Source organism: Talpa occidentalis, unplaced genomic scaffold, assembly GCF_014898055.3.
Source record: "Talpa occidentalis isolate TD23 unplaced genomic scaffold, MPIMG_talOcc4v2.1 talOcc4.13, whole genome shotgun sequence".
NCBI lineage: Eukaryota > Metazoa > Chordata > Mammalia > Eulipotyphla > Talpidae > Talpa > Talpa occidentalis.
This window is the reverse complement of record NW_023601322.1, coordinates 17,500,755-17,524,915: the sequence shown is the minus strand read 5'-3', so window position 1 is coordinate 17,524,915 and position 24,161 is coordinate 17,500,755. Positions and strand designations below refer to the sequence as shown.

General features: G+C 47.4%; 1 protein-coding gene across 4 annotated transcripts; it reads right to left on the bottom strand.

The window, feature by feature from the left end:
• On the bottom strand, positions 1-23,041 carry MRO (maestro). Of its 4 annotated transcripts, XM_037508503.2 has the most exons (9): positions 22,915-23,040; positions 17,903-18,009; positions 14,202-14,373; positions 13,170-13,269; positions 12,022-12,168; positions 10,547-10,729; positions 7,755-7,910; positions 6,828-6,935; positions 3-3,542 (listed from the first exon to the last, which is right to left on the bottom strand). In XM_037508503.2, exons 4-9 carry the CDS (start codon positions 13,263-13,265, stop codon positions 3,468-3,470), a joined length of 765 nt encoding a protein of 254 aa, XP_037364400.1. In that variant the 5' UTR covers positions 13,266-13,269; positions 14,202-14,373; positions 17,903-18,009; positions 22,915-23,040; the 3' UTR covers positions 3-3,467. The 4 variants fall into 4 exon arrangements, with proteins under 4 accessions (XP_037364402.1, XP_037364400.1, XP_037364399.1 ...); XM_037508502.2 differs by lacking the exon at positions 14,202-14,373; XM_037508504.2 differs by lacking the exon at positions 14,202-14,373 and having other exon boundaries at positions 3,502-6,477; positions 22,915-23,041.
• Between the last annotated feature and the right edge of the window lie 1,120 nt (positions 23,042-24,161).

Sequence of the window (24,161 nt, the reverse complement as noted above, 5' to 3'; positions counted from 1 at the left end):
CATTTGTGAAAAAACAACCTGCACTCAGGATAGAACAAAGCAGAAAGTTGACTTTATTGCAAGGGGTCTGACCAGCAAGCTGGGTACCTCCAGCTGTGAGAGCCAGGAGTCCTGAATTGCTCACAAATTCAGGGTTTTTATGATAAAATACAGTTGTTATTAGGGCTTTTTCTCCCGGCTGATGGGTTGTCTAGTGGTCTTTCTTATCTGGAGCAGAGTCAAGGGAGCAAGGAAGTCCAGGAATGGCATGAACAGACCTGGCCCTTGGAGACTGGCCGATGTCCTCTGCTGATTTCTGAGAAGAGCTGTACACTTCCTGTAAGGTGGTGCTAATTTCCTTTAAGTGCCTGTAGTGACTGTCTTCATTTTGTCTTTGACCTAAGTGACTCCATTCAAATTGGTTCTACATTTGAAGTTGGAGTCTGTGTTAATTACCGTCCCCTTCAATCTTCCCCCTTCCTCCTTCCCCTTGTATCAATAAGCTCCAATCGTAAGTGGCCACCATGTAAATAAGAACCCTTCATCTCAGAGCAGCATTTTACAGCTAACACAATCGTCTCGTGTGTTCATCAGGATCCCTTGCCCGGGGAAGCTTCCCCTCCATTTTACAGATGAAGAAACTGTGGCTCTGAGAGTTTATGTGACTTGCCGATAATAACCAGCTAGCAGGCAGGGTACAAAGCCAGGTCCCATGACGCCCAATCTCGTATCCTTCTAGCACACACGATGTCACATCTGGGCAACGAGCTCCTTCCTCTCCTTCTCCTTGGAGGCCACATCTGCTGATGCAGCCCATGCTCACATGTTGAAGCTTTGGTTTTCTGAGCACATTTCTGCTATGGCAGAGGCCTGTGCCTCTAGCTGCGTGGCTAAGGAAATGACATTTTAACTCTCTGATCTACATAGCTGAAAAACATTTTCTTCTTGCAGGGAGACATTTGGGCCATTACCTGGTTAACATTTGCAAAGTGCTGCAGTTTGAAAGGAACATGATTATAGCACCACACTCAGAAACAGAAGGTGGGGTGTTAATTATTAACAAGAGATCACCCAAAAGATACAACACAGAATTATTAATGGAGCTGTTAGGCTATTAGGACAGAATGAACAGAGCCCATTTAAGCCATCTCAGGAGCATAAGGAGGCATTGCTCCTGCTCTGAGCATTTACAACACCCCTATAAGAGTCCAGGGAAACAACAGCTGACTATTGTTACTCAGTTGTGATTCCCCTTCTTATTAAAACATATTGGGCTCAGATTCATGCAGGGTCAAGGCACCAGCATTTGCAATTCAAAAAAGTCAGTCTCTCTGTATTGAGCACCCATGGTGCACAAGGCTCAAAACTACAGACTTGAGGGCCCGGATGCAGATTTGCCTCCAGCAAGGATGCAGAGTTGCGTCCTAGGACATTTATTGGTGGGGATCAAAATGGCACTCAAATTCCAAAAACCACAAGCCAGAATGGACGATCCGAGCGATTTCAAGAAGAGAAGAAACAAAATCTAGAGAGTGGCTGAGACTGTGGAGCAAAATTATCTAACATTTCTGGAGCAGCTTCTATGTGCCAAGCTCCGGGACACGTGTTCAGTGCTACCTAGTTGAATCTTTGTAACACAGTGACTCTACAAGCTGGATTGTTATGGCTATTTCACAGAGGAGCAAACCATGCTTTGGTGGACTGACTTACCCAGGGTCACATGGGCAAGTGGGCCAGCCAGAATCCCAGCCAGGGGAGCTCAAGTCTAGGTCCAGTTCCTCCCAACTGCTGTGTTCTAGCTCGAGAAGGGCATTTGGAATCAGTCCAGGGAATGATGGATAGAGACAAGGAAATGGAAGGTGGATCTTGTAGGCAGTCATGTGAGCATGGGGCTAATAAGAGTTAAGAAAATGATCCCTATTGGCTCAGGTCACCTTGTATATTAGCTTCTAGCTCAAAAATAAAACCTAGATGAGATTTAAAAATCACATACATGACAAACTTGCATGTTTTCCTGAAGGTAGGTTTTTGTGCAGATCTCCCTGTTGAAGAGAAGGACTGACTGTCGAGGCTGGTGCAAGGAGTGGAGACCAGCACTGGGAACAAGGCACTTCTGCAGACCCTCCTGCACCAAACAACACAAGCTTCACCTCACTGTCCCTCTGCCAAACAGCGTCTTTGGAAATGTTACTTTTGCTGTCTACTTATCTTGTCATAAGGAAAGATAAGTTCTTTATTCATTGCATCTTGGCAGTGTCTTTTATTTGTTTTTTATTTTATTATTATTGTTTTTTTTTACTAAGTTTCAGTCATCTAGTCATATAAATCTGGAGTTAACATATTTCCACCTCTATCTGTGCACCTGCCTCTTCATTTGGCCCACCAAGTGAACAGATCTGTTGAGTTCGGTTACAGGAAGAATAGGAAGAGTCAAGGGAAATTATAGATCGAAGGCTGTCATGAAGAATCTTATATGTCAGGTTTGGGGTCTGTGATTAATTTGGTAAAAAACTGGAGCCTTTGCGTATCAAGCCATCTCAGCTCAGTAAATTGGGCTGCATCCACCCATTTACTTAGGTTTGCCTAAGAACATTTAGCACATAAAAGGGGAACAAAAGGCTCACCCTAAGGTCAGAGGAAAGAATGTAAATCCAATAACATAAATAAACTGATAATCAACCATAAGTCACTTTATTAGTCATCAACCAGTTATGTCATCAACAGGTTAAAACAAAAATATCACAAAAGGAAAGGCAAGGACACATTACTGGGAGTAAACAGACTTCCCGAAGCACATGGCTTTACACATGGATAAGCATTTGACTTTCGTTTTAAAGGAGCATGTCTGCATGTATGTTATGATTATAAAAGTAATCCCTGCCTCTTGCTGGAAACCCAGAAAATGCAGACAAGCACAGATAGTTACCCACTTAATTTACACCATCTGCTGGGCTATCCCATATAGCAGCTTTCTCTCTCCTTAGAAAACACACCCCTTTGTGTCTTATAACATGTGAAACATTCCCTCAATTAATGCCGCTACTGTCTGGGAGCCTGAGGGATTCCGTTCACACAAGTTGCCCATACTGATCACTCTGGTAGCTTCTCCTTCTGTGTCTTCCTATCCTCTCTCCCTCCCTTGAAGAGAGACCCACCTTCTGAGGGGACTGAAACAGGCACCCAGATTTTTATGTTTCTCCAGGGAGCACTTAGCATGGTAGCACTTGACAATCCTAATTTTTTTCTTTCATTCATTCAACATTTATCTAGTGTTAAAAAGGAGATGTCAAATCATACCCTTAGGGTGGCATTCAAATGAACTGGCACTTCATGGGGAAAGACAAACTTTGAATACACAGCATAAAAGTAACCTGCAGATCAATTATAAAGAGAGACCGATGACCCTCGTTTGCATAATGGACTCCTCCCAAAGTAATAGGTTCAGATGACTTTCTGACTCTTTTCTCCCCAATTCATTTGCTGAGCACTTACTGAGTACCTTTGAGGTCATGTGGGAGATACAAAGATATACAAGATAGGATCCTGCCTTCAGCAGCTTCAATCTAACAGGAAAAAAAAAAGACATGTAGGTAAAAAAAAATCAGATGAGATAAAACATGTTAAGTGGCATAAGATTGCTAGAATGTTCTGGGAATTCAGAAATGCAAGTTTTTCCTTGACTGAGGGCATTTGACCTAGGCCTTGAAGTGTGGGTAAGGGATACGTGTGAAGTGTGTGTGCATGTGTGTATATATGTGTGTGCATGTGCACACACAGGTGAGTGTGTCTGGGTGTGTTGGGGGAGGTGGGGATTCAAAGTGGAAAGAACAGAGTTAAAGCAAGGAGATGTTGCAAATGAAGAAGTGTGTAGGGAAGAGAGAGGAGTCAAACTTGACTGAAGCAAAGACAGGAACAGAAGAAAAAGTTGCCAAGGAAGAGTGTGAGCCCATGGCTGAGAGCCCAGAATGGTAAACCAGAGTTCAGATTTTATTCCCTCCACAATTTGCAACCAAGTTAGTCATTCAGAAATGTTTCTTAATCACCTGATAGGTGCTAGGCCCTTGTGATGCATACAGTGAGCAACAAAAAGAAAAGCAAGACCTGTACCCTTGCTTTCACCACTGAATTCTGTGATAACCTGACTTTCTAGAGTACAGTCTCAAAGAGGACTTACTAAGAGCAAAACAAAACTGTCCAAAAGAAAATATTAATATGGAATCGTTTTTGGTTAGTCATTGCTGAGTGACAGGTTATCCAAAAGTCAGCAACTGAGGACAACAGTTATCTAGTTACTTGCTCACATTCTACAGTCTGGGTCAGGATAGAGAACCAGCTTGTCTCTTCCTCATGTGGTGATAGACTGGGGAGCGCAGCAACTGGACTAGAAGAGCCAGCTGTGACCAATGTCTGGGCCCCAGACTTCACTGTGGGGTGGCTTCCTCCTCCACAGGGAAACTCCATGTGCTTAGTTTGGTCTTCCTTCCAAAATGGTGATCACAGATATTTTCCTTCCTTCTCTGCGGCCTGACTTCTTACATAGCAGCTGGCTGCCCCCCAATGCAAAAAAAGGAAGCTGCCAGGGTCCTGAAAGCACAGCCTAGAATAGGCACAGTGGCACTTCCAGCACATTCTATGGGTTACAAAGCCAGCCTAGACCCCAGGAAAGAGGATGACAGAGGACATAATTGTCCAGAGGTGTGATTCACTGGGATCACCAAAGTAACAGTCTATCAAAGGATTTTAAAGTCAAATTCTCCTGTAGCATCTTCCACAATTTTCATCAACAAAGGGGCAAGAAATGCACAGCTATTTCTACTCAAGAGCAAGTAAACTGCCTACTCCTCACTCCCTTCGTCTTTTTTAAAGCTGGCAAAATACAGTCCTGTTTCTCAAGTCAGTGACTGGTCATTTGATAGAACTGATCTGATTCTAAACCAACCCTGCATCAGAGTTTCAAATAGGCCAGCATCTGGGGAGAGAGGAGGCTCCCATTCCGAACCATCCCACCTGCTCCTAAGCTGTCACTCCAGAGCTCCTGTCCTGCATCCCAGCTTCAGAACTGGAAGAAGAAATCTGATTCACATTCGGACCCTGCTGCCCCTTCTGCCACTTCCCACATCCTGTCTCTCCCAGGACACACCTCACACCCTCACCTGCGTCACGTGCCTCTGAAGAAGAAAGTGAGAGTTTCTGGTTCTCAGATTGACATTAAGACACCACCTCGCCCCCCGCCCTGTGGCATTCATGATCTGATTGTGTTTTCCATTTCTAAAACTGGACACATGGCATACAGGCCTGCATGGCAAATTCAGTGGTGACACCAGAATTTGTATAGGAGAAGCTTGGGAATGACCTGATGGGAGGAAGGTGTGAGAACTAAGAGATTTCTCCTGAAAATTCCATGACTCCCTCATTTAACTAGATCTGATCACCAAAAAAGATGACTTAATAGCCAAGAAGTGATTAATACAAATATATACTTAGTTTACATAAATTAGATGACCATGAATGTATGCTTAGTACAAGTACAAGCAAAACTGAACTGACTTTAATATGAGAAAATAAGCTGAAGGTTTTAATCTGTTTGCTTTGTTCTGTTTTTTACATTTCTAACCAGACATTAATTATTCCATAATGAAGCAGTGTTGCACGGTGACTGAGTGCAGGCTCCAGAAGGTGGACCATATGGGGTGAGATTCTGGCTCCATCATTGACTGGTCACTTTGGACAAGTCATCTAATTTCCATGTGCCTAAGTTTTCTACTCTATAAAATGAGTGCCTATCTCGTGCAAGTATTAAAAAGTACGTGCAAAGCACTAAGAGTGCTCAGACATAAACACAATAATGTTACTTACTATTATTATTCCATATGCTACCATCAGCCTGAGGGTTTTCAACACATGCTTTATAGATTTCTTTTCTCTTTGTCAATTCTTATTTGGAATGATTTAGAGGTGATGACTATTGAGGAGAAGAAGCTAAAGGTACCCCTCCAAATCACCTTCTTGTACCCTGGCCTCCTTTAAATAAGTCTTGCCAAGGAAAGGTATTGATAGCAAATAGCAAAGTATTTATAGTCAATAAAAAATAGTTAAGGTAATACTTATTCTTCTAAGCCTCAGTAATTTAAAACAAAAGGTAACAGAGATGGACTTAAGAAAGAAAAGGCTGAGAATCTACACAGACTGTTGATGTTTTGAAGAAAGTATGTACTTTCTCACCAAACCTATATGGGGAGCAACTGGGACATGTAAAAGCAACTTAGAATTTACTTTGGATATAATAATACAAATTTCATGGGATTATTTGACATCCATTGCTCTCCCGACATCCCCTTTTCTATATCAATCACAAGAGGCAAGAAGAAGCATCCAAAGAGTTAAAAGAAGGACTGTCAGCCCTTTGGGGTGTGCTTGGGTGGAACCATTCCTGCTACTCTGTGTTTACAGAATTTTATTTGCGTAGAAGAACTGCAGGAGCTCTGGATGATAGTGGCTCTGAAAGAAATTAGCAAAGGTACACATGAGGGAGGGGTTCCCCAAAGCCCGTTGACTGTAGAATAAGCAGACAGTTGCCCAATGCAGAGCATGAGGACAAGGGACAGCAGATCTCACCAGGGGGATATCCTTGCCTGTCCTCACTGATGATCTGAACTGGAGCTGTCTAGACCATGCACACACTGGTGCGAAATCCTCCAGGCAATGGTGATTGACATTGCATCATGGGTCCAGATCCACTGAGACACCCCTGGCCCAGGTGGTGTTTGGGGGTAATTCCCTGGTGTGTTGTGTTTAAACCGGGAGGGCAGGCCCCCCCCAGGAGCATCCTGTCCTGCCCTCTGACTCACCAGCTGCCGGCTGAGTTTGGGGTTTCTTTGGTCTTCTTCACTCTGGAAGCCATAGTCCTTCCTTTTTCTCAGATATGGAGAACAGGCTTGAAAAGCTGTCTTGCAAGCCTGAGAAAAAGAACATTACCATCCTACCATGAAAAACCTTAAGGAGTTTTATAATCCTGAGCCAGGAAGGTCATCCCAGAGGAATGAGGTCTCAAGGGCGCGCAGAGTGTGAAAGTAACTTCCTGGAAGTTTGAAAATGAACTGTCAAGGACTTACGCCTGTTAAATGACTGTCTATAATTCAGGGCTGGTGGGTGAGCTTAGTTTTATGGTTTACCACACTCTTGTTATTGTCCCATCAAAAATAGTTCTGAATCCTAAATTCTCTCTTTCTGTGCATTCCTCATCCCCACCCCATGTGCACGAATTTAAAGAAGATGAGTGGTTTGATGGAACCCTTTGCTTCATGTGGCTGGAAGCGCTCACACAACCCCATTCCAAAGCAGGCCTGAGGCTGATCCAACCCTGTTAGCACATACTTTCCCCAGGCAGGAATCGAAAGCTCTGTAGGGAACTGAGAAGCCAGGGGTGGGAGGGCCATGCTAAGTGCAGTGACAGCAGCTAACTGAGCAAATATCCTCATTCTGTGGATGGCTGCGCCTCTCTGCCCTGCCCTCCATTACCCAGGGCTCATTGAGCCTTGACAGGTGCTGGGATTGGGCAGGAGGGGCAAGAGCGCTTGGAAAATAACACTTGCTCAGAGAGAGACTAGGGCCGAGGAGTCACCTTTTCCAGGAAGTGCACGACTTCTGCTAAATGCCCATCACTGACCCAGAAGGAACTGGGGCTTGGCCTCTCAGTCAACAAGGCCGCATCACACACAACTCCTTTCAGGAAAGGCGCGGAGTTTACGTGTTTGGGTGGAGAGTCACGGGCTTACCTTGGCAACCTGGGGATTCCTATCCTGTAAATGTATCAGGAGGGAGTCTTGAGTCTGCTTAACTTGCCTGGTGAAAAATTTCTTCCATTTTCGCCCAGCAAAGGCAGCCAGTTGCCCAAACAAGACGAAGGCCGAGTATCTCAGACTGTCATTCTCCTGCGGATCCCCATGAACAAAACAGCACGGCTGGGTCATTCCCAACTGGAAGCTGCACCAGAGCATCCAGCCACAGCATCAAAGCACCTGGGGGCGGAGGGGCATCGCTCTCCAGCAGATGCAGGGTTCCATTGTGGGTCACGAAAGCTACTCTAACTCCCCAGCTTTTTTGTGCATTACTTAATGTTTGGGAGATAGAATACATTTATTGATTCCAAATAAAAGGAATAGTCTCCTTGCAAATTTTCCTCCCTGCCCCCTGTTAACAAAGTTCTGTCTTATGCATCTGCTACCAGAAAATTAGGGAGAAAAAAGAAAAAGCCACCCAGGAGGTTGTCCTTTCTCAGCCTCTCACACAGTGGGAAGCAAACCATCCCACAGTCACGCGCCTTGGCTTCCCACCAGATAATCTGTCTGGGAGCTCTTTCCATGTCAAAACACACAGAGATTCTAGTTCTTTTTTTTTGGACCCCTCCTCTGTTTATTATTGCTTCCAGCATTTTTGCCAGGTTCTCTCTCCTCACTTTAGGTCTGAGTTTCTCTCATCTATAGTAGAAATGACAGTGATGTTTCTCCCCTATGCACCCCTATCCCTCCCTGCTTTAGTCTGATGGCTGCTCTGAGCTGGGGGGCCCGGGGGTCGGCCCCCTCTTCCTCTCCAAGGTGAGCTGTCAGGTCCAAGAGTCTCCCTTTTAGGGGAGGATAGTACCCAGGGATTTACAGGTCCAGGGTCCTGGCATCAGGTAACAACCAGGCTGGCGCCCCAGTCTCCTGGCTCTTGCTGAGGGCATTTTCATATCAATGTTTCCAGGGGAAGCAAAGGGAAGGAGGCTGGCATCTCCCTGGTGGCGCAGCAGTTGAGCGCTGGGTTGTGAAGCTGCCCGCAGCCTCTGCAGTGCCAGTTCGATCCCCAGCTGCTCCCCGGCCACCAGAGGAGGGTCCCACATGGCGCGCAGACCTCTCCTGCCGCCCGCTGCTCCCCTCAGCAGTGTACTTCGTCAGTCTGCCTGTTCAGCTCCCTGCTCTGGCTCTGGTGAATTCTCTCACCCTCCCGCGCTTCTGACTGTACCCAGTGCTTATATAAATAAATAAATAAATAAATCTTAAAAAAAAAAAAGGAGGTTGGCATGGACCTAGACCTGGGGGGGGGGGGGTCACAAGCACTCAGCAAGACTGAGGTCACCGAGCATCTATGAAGTGTTTAAAATTATTTTTTTGCACATGTGACATATATAGAAATAGCTTGAGTTCTGTATTTTCATCACCACTCCTCGTGTGTGCACTATTCAACTCACCGAGACCTGACAGCTAGACCTGACAGCCTGAGAACTGTCCGCAGGCCATGAGATGTACAGAGACAGATGAGCCAGTGCCTGTACCCCCACCCCCGCCTGGGGCCAGACAGTCTCCAGCACAGCAGAGGGCAGGCGGTGACACGCGGTCCTGGTGTATGAACTGTCAGGAGACAGGGCCCACAAGCGTGTGTGGGAGTGCACATGATCAGGGCTCTCTGATCAGATATCACAGCAGCCCGGGTTTCCTAAAATGACTAATGGCTCTGGCAGTTAGGGACGGCACCCGGGGGAGACATAGACATCTCGCCCCAAGACCTCTGCTCCCACTCCTGGGCATGAGGACCCTCCTCTCCCCGCGCAGGGTGGATGGGGTCTCATCGCCCTGGGAGGGTCTAGTCAGACCCTCAAGAGGGAGGACAGGCATGCAAGCCAGGGTCTGGGACAAGCTCCTAGTGTCTCGGTCCTTGTGTGGAGCATTTGGTCCTTGCTGTGCCCCATGGGGATGAGCTGTGGGGGCCTCGTGCAAGATGTTCTATGAATGAAGAAAAGGTCTGTTTCCTGCTCTGCATGGCGGGATTTGTGGAGTGTATGTGTGTGTGTGTGTGTGTGTGTGTATGTGTGTAGGCATGTGCGTAGCTGAAGGACTGCCTGTTTAACTGTGACAGGCACCTGTGTGTGTGACCGGCTATCATCAATCCATCCTATCGCTGCTCCACAGTCAATGCAGGATAACTGGTTAGCTTGAAGGGAAGACATCCCAGAGTCCTCACAGCCTCCCACTGTACAACCTAGTGATGCACTTTTTGCTAAACCTGCCTGGCCTGTCACCTGGTAGTTAATCATTCGGGCCCTGCGGCCAGAGACTGGTTTCCTGTCACTTACTGTGAAGCGGGGGCAAGCTACTGAACTTTTCTGGCCCTTGGTTTCCTCATCCATAAAGAGATGTACTGCTGCCTGCCTCACAGGGTGACTGCAAAGACTATGTGGGGCTGTCCATGGAAAATGCCTGGCACTGAGCCTGCACATGGCAAGGGCCACTGATTGGTACTGTTACTGTGACATTTGTAAGAGAACACTGCCCATGTGCTGGCATTGTCACCGTGCATACACACAGTCACCTCTCTATCACAAGGAAACCTCCTGAGGCTGGAGCTGGCACCCTGCACATGCTTCTGCATGCCCTCCATAAGCCCCAGCTCAGTGTGAGTCTCTCGGTAAGCGTTGTTAATAAAGAAGAGACTACTAGCGGCCTTGTTCCAGGAACAACACCCCACCCAGAGCTCACATTTGTCCCACTTGGATTCTGAATCACCCAGACTTTTTCTGAGTTGTGTGACTTACATCCTCTAATAAGGTCCTGGTCTGAAGAGTGATGTCTATAAAGAAGGAGCCCAGGCCCTTCCCCTGGATCTTGCCCAGGAGGATGGTCAGAGTCTTCATGCTCTCGTGGATGACTTCAGAACTCATGGGGTCATACAAGCCACGCACCAGCAGGTCCAGAACAACGTTCTTATATTTTCTCACCTGTTGCCGAGATAGGAAAGGCGTTAGTAGCACAGGAGTTGCTCCCCTGTATTGGAAAGCAATTCTATATCCAATCATCTCATAATCTAGGACTTGGACTAAGAGACCATGGCTTTCTTCGAGGCGGGCACAATAGGTCTTAGCAAAGTACAGATGCTTCCATTTACCTAACCCCAGAGCCCAAGTCAGAGCTGGCAGGAGAACAGAGGAGCAACCTGGAACGTGGCCCGCGGGTGGATGCGTCTGGGTGGGGCGCTAACCGGAGGGCGGTGGACCTGGGTGATCTAAGGGTGGGGGGAACTGGGCTCCTTTCGAAGGAATGAGAAGGAATGGTGACAGAGGCAGACAGATGCTAAAGGAGGAGGTGAGGAAGACATCATTTACTGCACAAGTATATTTTTATTATTAGAAATAAATTCACAGGGCCTCCCCAGTGGCGCAGTGGTTGAGCACTGGGTTGTGAAGCTGCCTGCAGCCTCTGCGGCGCCAGTTCGATCCCTACTGCTCCCCGGCCACCAGAGGAGGGTCCCACATGGCGCGCAGACCTCTCCTGCCGCCCGCTGCTCCCCTTAGCAGTGTACTTCGGTCCTTCTACCTGCTCTGCTCCCCGCTCTGGCTCTGGTGAATTCTCTCACACTCCCATGCTTCTGACTGTACCCAGTGCTTGTATAAATAAATAAAAATAAATCTTTAGGAAAAAAAAAGAAAGAAATTCACAAAGAGGGTAATGTCCAGCTGTGTATTAATCCTGTCTGCAGCTCTGCTTCCCAAGTCTGATAATACTGAGGTTGGATAATATCCCACAGGCATCATGGCCCAGAGAAGCCCCTTCCTTGGAGTGTGGGAGGAGCCAGTGACTTGCTTCTAGCTTATAGGCCATGACAGCAGTGACTGATAACATTCCCAGGGTTACTTTCCATTATATCAGACTCTGAGCAGACAGGAGGGGGTGACACTCCCTTGCTGTCCTTGAAGAAATCAGCTGCCATGCAGTGGGAGGGTGGCCTTTAGGAGCCGAGGGTGGCCTGGCAGCAGTAAAACAAGAGCAGGCTCCTTCCAGCGGCCACAAAAGCTTGGGAGAGCAACCAGAGCTTCGGGAAGGACTGAACTTTGACTGCAGGCTTGATGACCCAGGACAGCTCTTCCTGGGCTCCAGACCCCAAGAGACGCAAATAAAGCAACTGGCTGTTGCTTTCAGCTGTTACCTCTGTGGTGACCTGTTCCATAGCACCGAGAGAACTACATGAGCCCCCCAACCCCGTCCTGGGGACTCCAGGCCACCCCCTTCCTACCTTGTCTGGGGTCTCACAGGCCACCGTCCCCAGGCCCCTCATTGCCATATGACGTTTTTTAGCACTGGGGTCTCGGGCTCTCTCCGCCAAGATGAAAAACAGGTTCTTCAGAGGCTCCTGCTTCTGGAACCTCAGTTTCCAGGAGACCTGGGAGGTGAGTCAAAGATGATGGATGCAGAAGCATCCAGAGTCACCTGAACCCAGCCCCTCCTGCCAAAGAAGATCTTGTGTTGCTGCTCAATCTTACCCCTTCTTTCTCTATCTAAAGACGATTTTGTTGGGAATATATCTGCTGGATCTACATAATGAAGAAACCGATGAAGGAAGAGAAAAAGGTAGAAGGAAGAAGAGAAAAGAGGTGAAGAAAAATAAAGCAGAGTTGATGTTGAGGTAGGTCTGGGGAATGACAGGTACCCCCCAGGTACCCCAGGGCAGCCTGGGGGGAGGGTGAGAAGAAAGGGACTTGGGAAGTCGATGTGTGGAGGTGTGGACCCCAGTCCCAGCACGAGGCACTGTACTATTCCTCCCGTCTTAAAGACCCGTCTTCCACCTCAGCTCTTCCCCATCCTGAAAGAAGTATGTCTGCTTGCTTTCTCCATTTCCTCCCTCTATTCTCTCTTGAACCTTCTGAAATACCCCACCCTGAATACCCACACCCAGTGTGCCTGAAGCCAAGGTCAATTCTCAGTACTTATCTTACTCAACAGCATTTGGACCTTGAACAAAGTACCTCTGCACACATTTCAGGGTCCTTGAAGGAAGTCCCGCCCGAGAGGCGTCACTAATTATGATTAGGAAAAGGAGTGTGTGAATAACGCACACTGGGACACCATGTGTGGCTGGCGCAGATACGTGTGTGTAAACTCTAACTGCAGGGCTGGAGGTGGGTAACCCCGCTGCAGTGATAATTTGGTGATCACCAAGCCTCATCACTATCATCCATTGCAGTTCATTCTGTGTTTTTATTAAGTTAGTGGCCAGGTAAATTCTCTCCCAAAAGCATCTTCTTGCCGTCCCACAGACAGTCTGTGTTTAAAGAACGGCCATCAGACTTTTCTCAGAAAAAGGAACCCAGCTACACAGGCCGGGTAAGCACAATGAGGCTAAGTAGCTGGGAGTGGACAATTGTTCATTAAATGTTGTCACACCTTGGAAAAGAAAGACATCCTTAGTGTCCTTTTCTTCTTGGACGGGGAGGTGGGGACAGAAGGGGGCTGGCCCAGGGTTCTCTGTGCTTGGTCCATGGAACTGGAAAAAAAAAAAGTCATTGCATGAGCCACAATGTCTTAGAAGCCTCAGCATCAACAAATATCACACAAAGCTCAGGGCTGGGGTAAGCACATAGGGTGGCAGTGCCCCTGAGGCCAGGGCAAGTGGAGGGGACAGTCACATAGAAAAATAAGGGGCCGCTGGAAACAGCTAGAGAGGAATCAGCATAGGGGTAAAGACATTCTGCCCCCTACCCCCTCATTCTACCCTACAGACCTCTTGTGTCTGTGGGGGAGCAGAACAGGCTTCCCCCCAAATAGGCCATGTTGGCACATGGATTGTTTTGAGCTGAAAGCAGTTAGGACCCAGTAGCCTCAAGGCTTTTCACCTCTCCCTTATCTACCTAAAGTGAGTTAGAGACCAAGTCTACCACTGCCTTTGGAGGTGGCCTTAGGCATCAGTCATTTTTAAAACTCACAAAGTAATTCCAATGGGCAGGCACTGAACTAGGGTGACCAGTGACCAACCATCTTAGTTTGCCTAGACCTGGGACTCAGTCTAAGAGCAAGAAAGTCCTGGGCAAACTGGGACAAGTTGCACCCTAATGATAGTCCTTGAGTGGGGAAATTATTTAAATGCAGGTGGCTGACAGTACCCAGCCCAACTAAACAGCTGTGCTTTGGAACGTCTGACTCTGTCTGACCAAGAGGGGCACAGGATTTAGTTGCTCCACCATCTTTGCCCACCACCCCCACCCCACAGGTGGGAAATGCTCTCAGTCAGAAGACACTGGAGAGGTCCACCAAGCACCTCTTCACCCCAAAACCCCTGTCTCTATTACTTCATCTCTCATCAACAGGTCTCCCCTCATCACTGCAATGAAAGACCCAAATAAAAACCCAGAAACTTATACTCCCACCAATTAGCAAGACTGGCCGTGGGTTTTGTTATTAAGCCCATGGCTCTCACACCTGCAGGCGCGTCGTCGCAATCACAAGGAGGCCTTGTTAAAACTCAGGTTCCCAGACCTGAGCCTCAGAGTTTCTGACTCTTTATATCCCAAGTCAGCCCAATCTGCATTTTGAACAAACGCCCAGGTGATACTGGAATGCTGCTCATCTGGGAGGCACACTTCGAGAATCACTGCATTTTAAGAAAAAGAAACCAGAGTATGATCGTCATTTCTCTCCCAGAATAAAGGGATTTAGATTTTCACACTGAGGCAAAAAAACACGTGTGGTTGTTTCTTTCCGGGGATTTTCTGCGCACAGTCTCATGGTTCAAAAGGCTCTGCCACTCCTTGGCTTGAACGGTGGGGTCAGAGCCAAGGAGGCTGAGCGGGGAGGAAGCCAGGCTCCCTCGAGCTGAGGGCCACTCACGGCCTCTGCAAAACAGCTGGTGTCTGTTCTGAGCCACAGGAGTCATGCAGGAAGCTTCTCTCCGTGGGGAAGTAGAGCAACGGAGGCGCTGGCTGGCAGTGCTGGCTTTCTCTTGCAAATTAGCACAGCAGCTAAGGCCTTTCACCCTCCAGACAGCAGTCCCAGGCTTCGCAAGTCAAGCATCCAGTCCTGTCACCTCTTACTAGGAACTGCTAGAATGTGACATCGGAGGACTCCCAGCAGGGCATAGTAAGTGAGAGCTGAGTGCTCTGTGTGGGATACTCAGTATGGGGTCAGTGAGATACACTGGGGGGTGGGGAGTGGCAGGGCAGGGGCGGGGGGGGGGGGGGGGGGGGCATCACCTCCCCCTCAGCTCAGCTCCTCTGCCAGCCACTCCCTACTCCCCACCTCCCCATCACAAGACAAAAACTGGGATTTCCTTTTAATCTCATTGGCTGTCAGGGCTCATCTTGAGCTTTGGTACAGAGAAGCAAAGTATTTCTCACAGTGTTGGGCAGGCCTCCTGCATCAGAATCCCCTGGAGGGCTTGTTCCAACCTCCAGGCCTACCCTGTAATTACTGGATCAGAATTTCATGGAGCCTGAGGCTTGAGCACTGCTTTGTTTACAAGGTGCCAGGTGACGCCACACCCCTGCTGGGGTACTAGAACCTCTGCAGGAGACATAAAATGACCCCAGAATTGCACACTCCACTAATCTGACACCACACATCTGGACAGGCCCTTAAAATGGTGGAGGAACTGGGGCCAAGAGGCTAGAGAGGGGAGAGTATGTGTGTGTCTTTGCAGAGAATGGGGTTGGGAGGGGCTGGTGACATGGATCTATGAAGCACATTATATTTCATTTTTAAAATAACAAAGAAATCACATCAAGCTGAACAGGCTGTAATTTGGGCACTCTTCTTGGGTGCTATTCTTAAAAGGTCTCCTTAAAAATAATACAAAATAAGTTAATTTGGGGTCACAAAACCTGGAGGTTTGTGTCTCTTGAGCTTGGAGCTTCTTAAAGGACTCCGCTCACCACGTGCCCACCTCCTGCCTGCCTTCAAGGCCCCTCCTTGCCCATAAATGACCCAAACTAATCAAGCAGAGGGATAATTTCCATCTGATCCAAAACTATCTCAGAAAGGAACATTTTGAATAAATGACGAATAAACATAGTTTTACATTTCCAAGGTATTCTAACTCTGCCAACAAGCCCCAAATAACTCTCCTCTGCTATTCAAGGGGGGGGTTTCCTGGTGGAATGTTCTGGTCATCAGCAGTGCCTAGTCTTGCATGACCAAGGCCACTTGGCCACCTTGAAGCCAAAGCTCCATGGAATTCTTCCTTTGGGAAGTGCTTGTTGAATGTGCTGATGCCCTTCCCCCCTGTAATGCAACCAACCCATTCCGGGTAGGTTTATTAACGGTTCCAGCAGCCACATGCTCTTCGCTGTTGTTTGTAGTTGCCATACTCCTCCGTACACTCCACTGCACTCCTCCAGCCTCGACACCGCACCACCACCACACCGCACTCTGCTGAGCCACCCTTATAAACCAGTCTCTTAGCTCAGGTGTACCCACGTATGCATGCCCACACCCTACTCCAGGTGCCTACCATCAGGCATGCATTCAGGACCGCAGGGTTCTGTCATCTATCCTAATGCTGGGAGGGCAGAAAAGCCTGATACCTTTTACCTACCCTACACCCCCATTTTCACTCTCCCCAGAGTGTGATGGCTTCATGGCCATGCTGTGCTTCTGCTGGGTCTCCCTGAACAGACACAGACTTGGGTGCCTGCGAAGACTAGGGCTTTATGCTGACTCTCAGGTGTCTGTGTCAGTTTAAATCCTTCTGGCTTGAGATACGAGGTTTATGGTCAATAACCCTTAATTATTTGTTGAAGCCAAAGTATATTATGAAAGTCAAAATTGCAAAACACTTTGATCTTATCTCATGTGTAAAATGAGCAGGAGAAACTGTTAGGTTTCTAACAATCCTTCCAACACTGATCTTATTAATGATGGTAATATTATTAATAACTACCATTTATTAAATCGCACATATGTGTGTTTGATGCTGTGTTGTGTTGTGCACTTTGTAAACACTGCAGGAGAAACTGTTAGCTTAATTGGCTTGCCAACCAACTAACCAACTAGTTAAACGTAATTCTCCAGGAGCTCTGTCAAGTAGACCAACCAGCACGTGTGGCTGGCAGAACCCGCTGGTGCCTCTGTCTTGGTAGCCCTTCCATGCCTAGTAAGGAAACAGTTTGTGACACCTGGGCTTGATACCATAACTTGAAATTTAATGAAATATAAACCGAGGAGACATGAGCATATAAAAGAAAGGAAGTTGTTTCTAGGAAAGTCAGTTTGAATGCTTTGGAAAGCTCCAACAGGGAAATCTGCATTGAAAAACTGTTCTCTAGTTACAATGAGTGTGGACAGTAAAAGCTGAGCTGTCTTAGTGATCTGGAATGATTATTACAACAGCAGTGATTCTGCATAAAGTGACTTTCCTCATGTCTTCCCCGATGTCTCTAAATTCTCACTACTTAGAAAGAAACCTGAATGAGAGCTCAGAGATGAGGTCTGTGGAGCTGGTGCAAGAAAGGCAATTCAACACACACCAACTAGTGGACCCACATTCAAAGAAAGGGCCCCAGCCCCACATCAGGGATGGGGAAGTTCTCTGCTAAGGTTGGTGTATGCCCCAACCTTTACAATCCTCTGCTTTAACCCACTACTTCTCCCATGAACTCTCTAAACTCCAGACCCAATCTCTCAAGTACTTTCTTTATTCTCTGCTCTAGTCTGGAGAAATAGGTTTCATTTTAAAGGAGAAACTGGGGCTTAGAATAATGTAAACAACCCCCCCCCACATAAACAATTCATCCAAAGTCAAACAGCTAATAATGACAGAGGTGGCAGAGGAGAATCCACCATCTATACCCAAGGTCACTTGAGCCTGTCTGGAGCCCTGACCACATCCTGCGAGCTGACCAGTCAAGGGCACTGCGGACCCGCTTCAGTTTGAAGCATCAATCCCTTCCCTTCAGTCCCGCCCACTCTGAAGGGCTCTGATGACTTCATAAAAAGCTCTAGTGCCCGCCTAGGGGGCACAGAGGGATGGATGGGATTGGATTGACAACGTTTGGGAAACATGAATCATGGTCAACATCGCCCGCTTCACTTTTACAGAGATTTATTCTCCTCTGATAGCCCCGGCCCAGCTGACTGCAGAAGGGACTGGGGAGCCCGGGGCGGGGCAGGGCGTTGCTGGCCCTTACCTGGCGCGGCGGGCGGGGTGCAGCGGGGGCCAGGCCGCTCAGCACTGCGGTCCCCGGGGCAGCAGCCAGGCGGGATGACTCGGCTCAATTTCCCCAGCTCTGACTTCCTAACGGAGAAGAAAGGAAAGGAGAAGGTGAAGCCGGGTCTGTTCAGGAAAACGAGTCGGCAGTGTTGCAAAGTGAGAATCCTATGAGGAAAAAAAAAAAAATCAAAGTTTAGGTAGAATTGGGAATTCCCTCCCCCTGTTGCAGGTGTGCACAAGCATCATCTGTGCTCTTTACTTCGCCAAACGGGGCCGAGGTGTTCCCCTCCCCCTGGCTGCTCTTTCCCCCACCCTCCTGCCCTCGTTTCGAGGCTCCCCCTCACTTTCTTAAGAAAGGGCTGCAGTTCTGGGCTTGGTCCCGGCTCTGGATCCGAAGGCTCGGCCCAGCGCTGCTCCCCGCGCGGCCACTAGATGGCGGCATCGCTCAGGGGACGGCTCCGGGGCGCCCTCGCACAGAGCCGCAGCTGCGGGGCTGCACCCGCCCCCAAATCCTGTGAGAGCAGATTTAATCCAAGGATGGGACGCGATGTCCCCGGCCTCATTGTGACCGCTTGGTGCACCGAAAACCAGAGCTTTAACCACTGATGCCCCTTCCTGCTCAGCAAACACCACAGATCCTGAAAGAACAAATTTAAGCCCTCAACAATTTAATAGAGTTGTTGATCAAAACAAAACAAAAACATGCGAATGAGCAGCACTGGGAACATTTGATATCTCCCGCTCCCAGTCATTGCTCTTCCTTGCACTCTCTAAGCACATGCATGAATCAATAATTGTTTATTGCTGGCCCATATCACATAGCTGTTATGTCCTAAAAGGGAAAAAAGTTACATTTTCAAAGACTGAGGAGCTTATTGTATGCTAATGTAACATCATCCAATAATTTTATGTGGCAAACATTGCGGTAAATATTACACAGACTTTCATTTGATTCTTACAGCAAACCTGAGGGAACACCCTGACAATGATCTTGACTTTAAGGATGTGGAAACTGAGGCACAGAGCAATGACCTTGTCAAAGGTCATACAGTTAGTAAGTGGCAGAGTTAGAATTTAATGACAGTCAAGCTACTGTCAGAGTTTAGAGTCTTATCTGCAGTGCTACTCAGTGCGCAGGTTTGGAAATCTAGCTAGGAGGTAGGTGGACAAATAGAAACCAGAGATGTCAGCGTGGAAGGTTGAACAAAAAAAAGGGGAGGGAAAGAAGATATTCCAGAGAAAATAAGGAGAATGAGGCTGACACAGAACCCTCTTTGGACTGGACCCGCAAGGGCACGGCTGGTGACCCCTGAGAATGCAATTTCAAAGTTAGATGTTAGAAGGCAAAGCTAAGTGGCTATGTGGAAAAAGAAATTGAGATACCTTGTTGCAAAAGGCAGGCAATAAATAGAAGAGAAAGCAAGGTCAAGCAAAGGCATTTTGGTTTTCTTGTGAACTTTTTAAAATAGAATAAAGCTTTCGTTTATTTGCAAGCGGTTGCAAGAAGGGGGCAGGCAGTGCAGGTAATGAAAAGCAGAATAGGATGAGCCCAAGAGAGAAAGGGCTGGCTAGGGGGGTGAGGGAGAGAGATGCTCCCTGTTTGTCTGAAACTAGGAGACAGCCACAGAGATGGAGGGACAGCAACATAAATGAGAGAATGAGCAAGCATAATTCTTTTCTTTTTCTTTCCTTTCTTTTCTTTATGCATACAAGAACTGGGGTGTAGGCCAGAGGTGCAGAGGGTGAGACAGAGAGGGGAGCAGAACAGGGGGATCTGCTGAGGGGAGGGGAGCAGTGGGTGAGTCAGGAGAGGTCTGTTGTGCCATCTGGGTCAGCTCCCAGGCTGGGGTTCGAACTCATGCTGCAGTGGCCAGCCATAGCTTGATCAGTGCTGAGACTTTAACCTCTATGCCACCAGGGAGGCCCAAGCATTATTCTTCCAAATTAGCCTTAACCTTCTCAATAAACCAGAATTGGGTTATTTGCTGAAAGTGTCATGTTCATATACTGAACTGGTCCACATAGTACTTAGAATGGCCAACAAGGCAGGTTAAATGAAACCAGTCAACAGAGGTGACTGGAGAGGGAAATCCACACTGATGTCTAAGGGCTTCTCTACCAAACCTCACTGGCAACCAAGGCTGAAAGAGGCCCCCACCGTGTGAACCGGGACTCCATGACACCCCATGAACAACTCCTCACGTCCAATTTCTCCATATTCAGATTTTAAGACATTTGACAGAGAAATAGTATCTTCCTCACTTCAAAATGGGAAAACTAAAGTGAAGATAAGTCTCACCATTTGATTGAAAGCCACAAAGAAAAGCAGGAGGCAGAACCAGAGTTAGCACCCAGAGTCCTTTCTGATCCAACACAAGTCCAGGAAACACTCCTCACGCAGGACCTGGCTAGGCCTGATGGCCTCCAGGGTCCCACACAAAGCGTGGACTTGGGAGGCATTCAAGCCAGGGCGTGGTGCCCGAGAAGATTCTCCTATCATGGCCTTAGGCCCTGGGGACCAGAGGGGAAGTTTCTTTGATAATTTGATTGCAACATACGATGACATGATGTCCTCCACACACCGTCATTAATTTTATTAGCTTAACGACTCTATTTTCTTTCTCAATCAATATTTCCTTATCGTGAGAAGTGCACAGGGATAGATAAAACTGCAAAAATCAAAAAGGGGAATTATTTTATCTGCATTACTGATGAGAAGGGCAACAGAAAGAACATCAAGCAGCGATTTAGTTTTGATTTAGACGTGGGAGACTAGGACAAAGACAGTCACCACCTAGAAGGGGTTCTCTTCAGTGTCAGGATTTTCAGAAGAGCCTCCTTCTCTAGTCATACATTGTCATCAGGAAGCTTGTCTCAAAGGCAGGATTTTAAGGTTCTTCCCTCTCATCTTTCTAGAAATACCCCCAGCCCAGGCCAAAGCCACCTTTGTATTTTCACTCCTCAAAAGAAATGAAATGGCTGCCTCCCAGCCACACTTTGGGAATGAACGCAGACCTCTCACCCACTCAGCACCCAGTGTCTATGGAAATCTTACTTGGGAGAGCAGACTGCTCGACACCCGGCTGTGCCCTCCAGGAGAACGACCAGTCCTTCCTCAAAGGACTGTGAGAGCTCAGCTGGATGACCCCCAAGGAGCTAGGTAACCTCATGACCCCCCAAACATTTATGTCTTTTTTAGAAAAAAAAAAGATTTATTTATGCATACAAGAACTGGGGTGTAAGCCAGAGATGCAGGGGTGTGTGTGTGTGTGAAAGGATTCACCAGAGAGAGTGGAACAGGCAGATCTACAGAAATACACTGCTGAGGGGAGCAGTGGGTAAGGCAGGAAGGGTCTACTGTGCCATGTGGGTTGCTCCCTGTCTGGCTGGGGATCGAATTCATGTTGCAGTGGCTAGTGATAGCTTGATAGCACTGTCTTTAACCCCTGTGCCACCAGGGAGGCCCCCAAACACTTATGTCTTAATATAAGAGGAATGGTTATTTTGTCTCAAATCTTTGAATAAAGCTGATGCTGCAGAAAGAAGCACCAGGTTTCTCCCTTGACTTCAACTACCCTCTGGCACAGGGAAGCAGGAGCCTTCTGTGGTCTCAGTCTCTGATGCCCGTGTGAGGAATGGGTCAGAGGTGCTCCAGTTCTGCACACTCCATGAACAGAAAGCTGCTATCAACCAGGTCCTTGTCTGTGACTCCATCTTGTATTAATCAAAATGACTCCATCTTGCACTGACGCCAACCTGGGCCATGGCCTGTGATTACCCCATCCTGGGGGGCTAGCCAGTTTCTTCCTTGTTTTTCTCAAGTGTATCTACCTGCACTCATAACCTACATGCAGTTCTATTAATCTAGTAGAACAAAACACCCATGACATGTCCCCCAGACACCTGGTGTCAGTGTCTCACACAGAGATCACTCATAATAAGCCAGGTATAAGAAGACCCTTTGGGGCTGGGGGTTCTTGCCTCAAACTGAAGATCAATACACCAGCTCTTGTGTTGATGACCTCTGTACATTGCCCTGAATAAACTGTGATTAATGAAGGTGCCCACTACTTCAGACTCAAATTGCCTTCTCAGTTTGAGAGAACTTAATTCATTTCACAGTCACACACTTGTCCAAACCACCACCTTGCTGCCCTGCCTTCTATTTTCCTGACTTTATTACTTGACAATCATCTTTAGTACCACAAGGCAAAAATAATTTCAAGGGCTTGCAATAAGTAACCTGAGACTCTCTGAAAATGGCTTGCTACTCCCTTGACCCAGAAAACCCCACAAAATCATCCAAATCAAGAGGATCAGATCTCCACATGCACTTTAAGAACATCTATGAGACTGTACAGTCAAATGTTTGCATCTGTGCAAACATCTCTGAAAGCTGCCACTTTTCAGGAGCAAATGCCACCCCATCGTCACAGTGCTGGGGTGCCCAGCCCAAACTGTGGAGCTAGACACAAATGGGTGACCCCAAAAGAGTGCTGAGTTCTTCCTGCACATGCTTAAACAGGCAGAGTCATGCTGAAGTTGAAACAAGTTAAGATGTACGTTCAAGATGTACATCCTCCAGTCAGTGAGCACGTCCAGATGAACAGAGCCCCCAAGATGAGCTCAGGACCTGCAGAGCCCAAGGCCAGATGAACCTCCATGTGGAGATGGTCCTTCCTGAGAAGGAGCAGCTCATTCCAAAAACATAAGTGAGGTTGCATAGAAGAAAGAAATACACAGGAGAAACTGGCAAATCAAAAACACATAGCCTGAGAATAAATTCAGCAAATTAGTTTTGAAAAAAGGAAGTTCAGACTTAAATGTCTTTCCTCTGAGACACATCACCAACGCCCCTAATTCTAAAAAATAATTGTAAACTTATATAAACATTTTGCCCAGTGGGTTAAATCTGATAACAATGAATTGTGTTAAACTGCAATTTTTAAAAGAATCAGTTAAATCCAGAAAATGCTCTGTGCCTCTTACCTGAGCTAGGCAGTAGGGAAGGCAGCTCGACTGCCTTCTGCCCTGGAATACATCCTGAGGAGAGGCAGATGTAACTAATCCTGGGAACGCTGCAGTCCTTTAAACCATCTGGCAGCTGATGGTAAACTGCATTTTGTCCTTGAAGATGACACATAGAATAGAATTTTATCAGGAGAGGGAAATACATAATAAGGCCTTTTTAGGCAAGCTCTCCCTGAGCTTCTAGAGATATGTGACAGGCGATGCAATTTTGCAAATTTTGAAGCTTCTCGTGTGAGTTTCCTATTGCTGTAAGGGCCGGGTGAAAGAGCTGCGTGTACTCTATGGTCAAAGAGAATTAGAGCGAAAGACAGCAGCCCCAAAGATATGATTGTATGTCATTTGGTCCCTGTTTTTTTAACATCCCAAAGCCTCCTTATTTGTCATTTTGTCCTCCCCAGCCTAGGGGTGGGGCATGGGGGATCATTCTCATGTTTTGACAAGTAAGGAAACTTGAGCGGCAGCAATCATGGGGAATAGGTCTAAAGTCTCAAAGCTAGCTCAAAGTCTGAACCTGCTGGGTTTCCTCTCCTGCTTTCACCAGTCAGGATCCTTCCATGGATTCTGTCACCTCCGAGGCTACCTCATTCTCTATGAGCTTCCACTTTTCCACCCCTTTGACCTTTTCTCAGCTCCTTTCTTCTCCCCTTCTCTCCCTCGCCTTCCTTATCTTGATTAAAATGTCCTTTCTCTTCAACTCACCATAGTTTCAGGACTGCATTTGCTTTTCCTTCCATTTTAAATTCACAGTAGACTCCCAAAGAATGACAAGTGTGTGGGCATTTTATGGCAGTGAGAGCAATGTCAGGCTTCATTTGACCAGTGCAATGGTACACCCATGACCCAAATGCTTCACAGAGTGTGCTGCTGTCTTTAAATTTCCAGTCTGTTCCTGGGACTTTCGACTCCTTGAGGGACTGGAGAAGACGATAGTAGTTGGGTATTTGTTATACAGCCCACAACAGTGGGCAGTTCACCAACCTCACAACTCCAGCCCCACCCCAACCCCCTCACAGCACCCCTGTGCTTCTCAATATTCTTCATTTAGGTTTCCTAGAAAATAACAAAGGAAGATTATTTTCTCAACTCCTACATGTTCAGGGGTCAACTCTGAATGTTTCAGGCGCTCTGGGCCTGGTGCAGCTTCTCTCTCCTACTTTTCTCTGTTCATTCAAGGACCAGAAAAGAAAGGGAAATAGGTTGCAAGC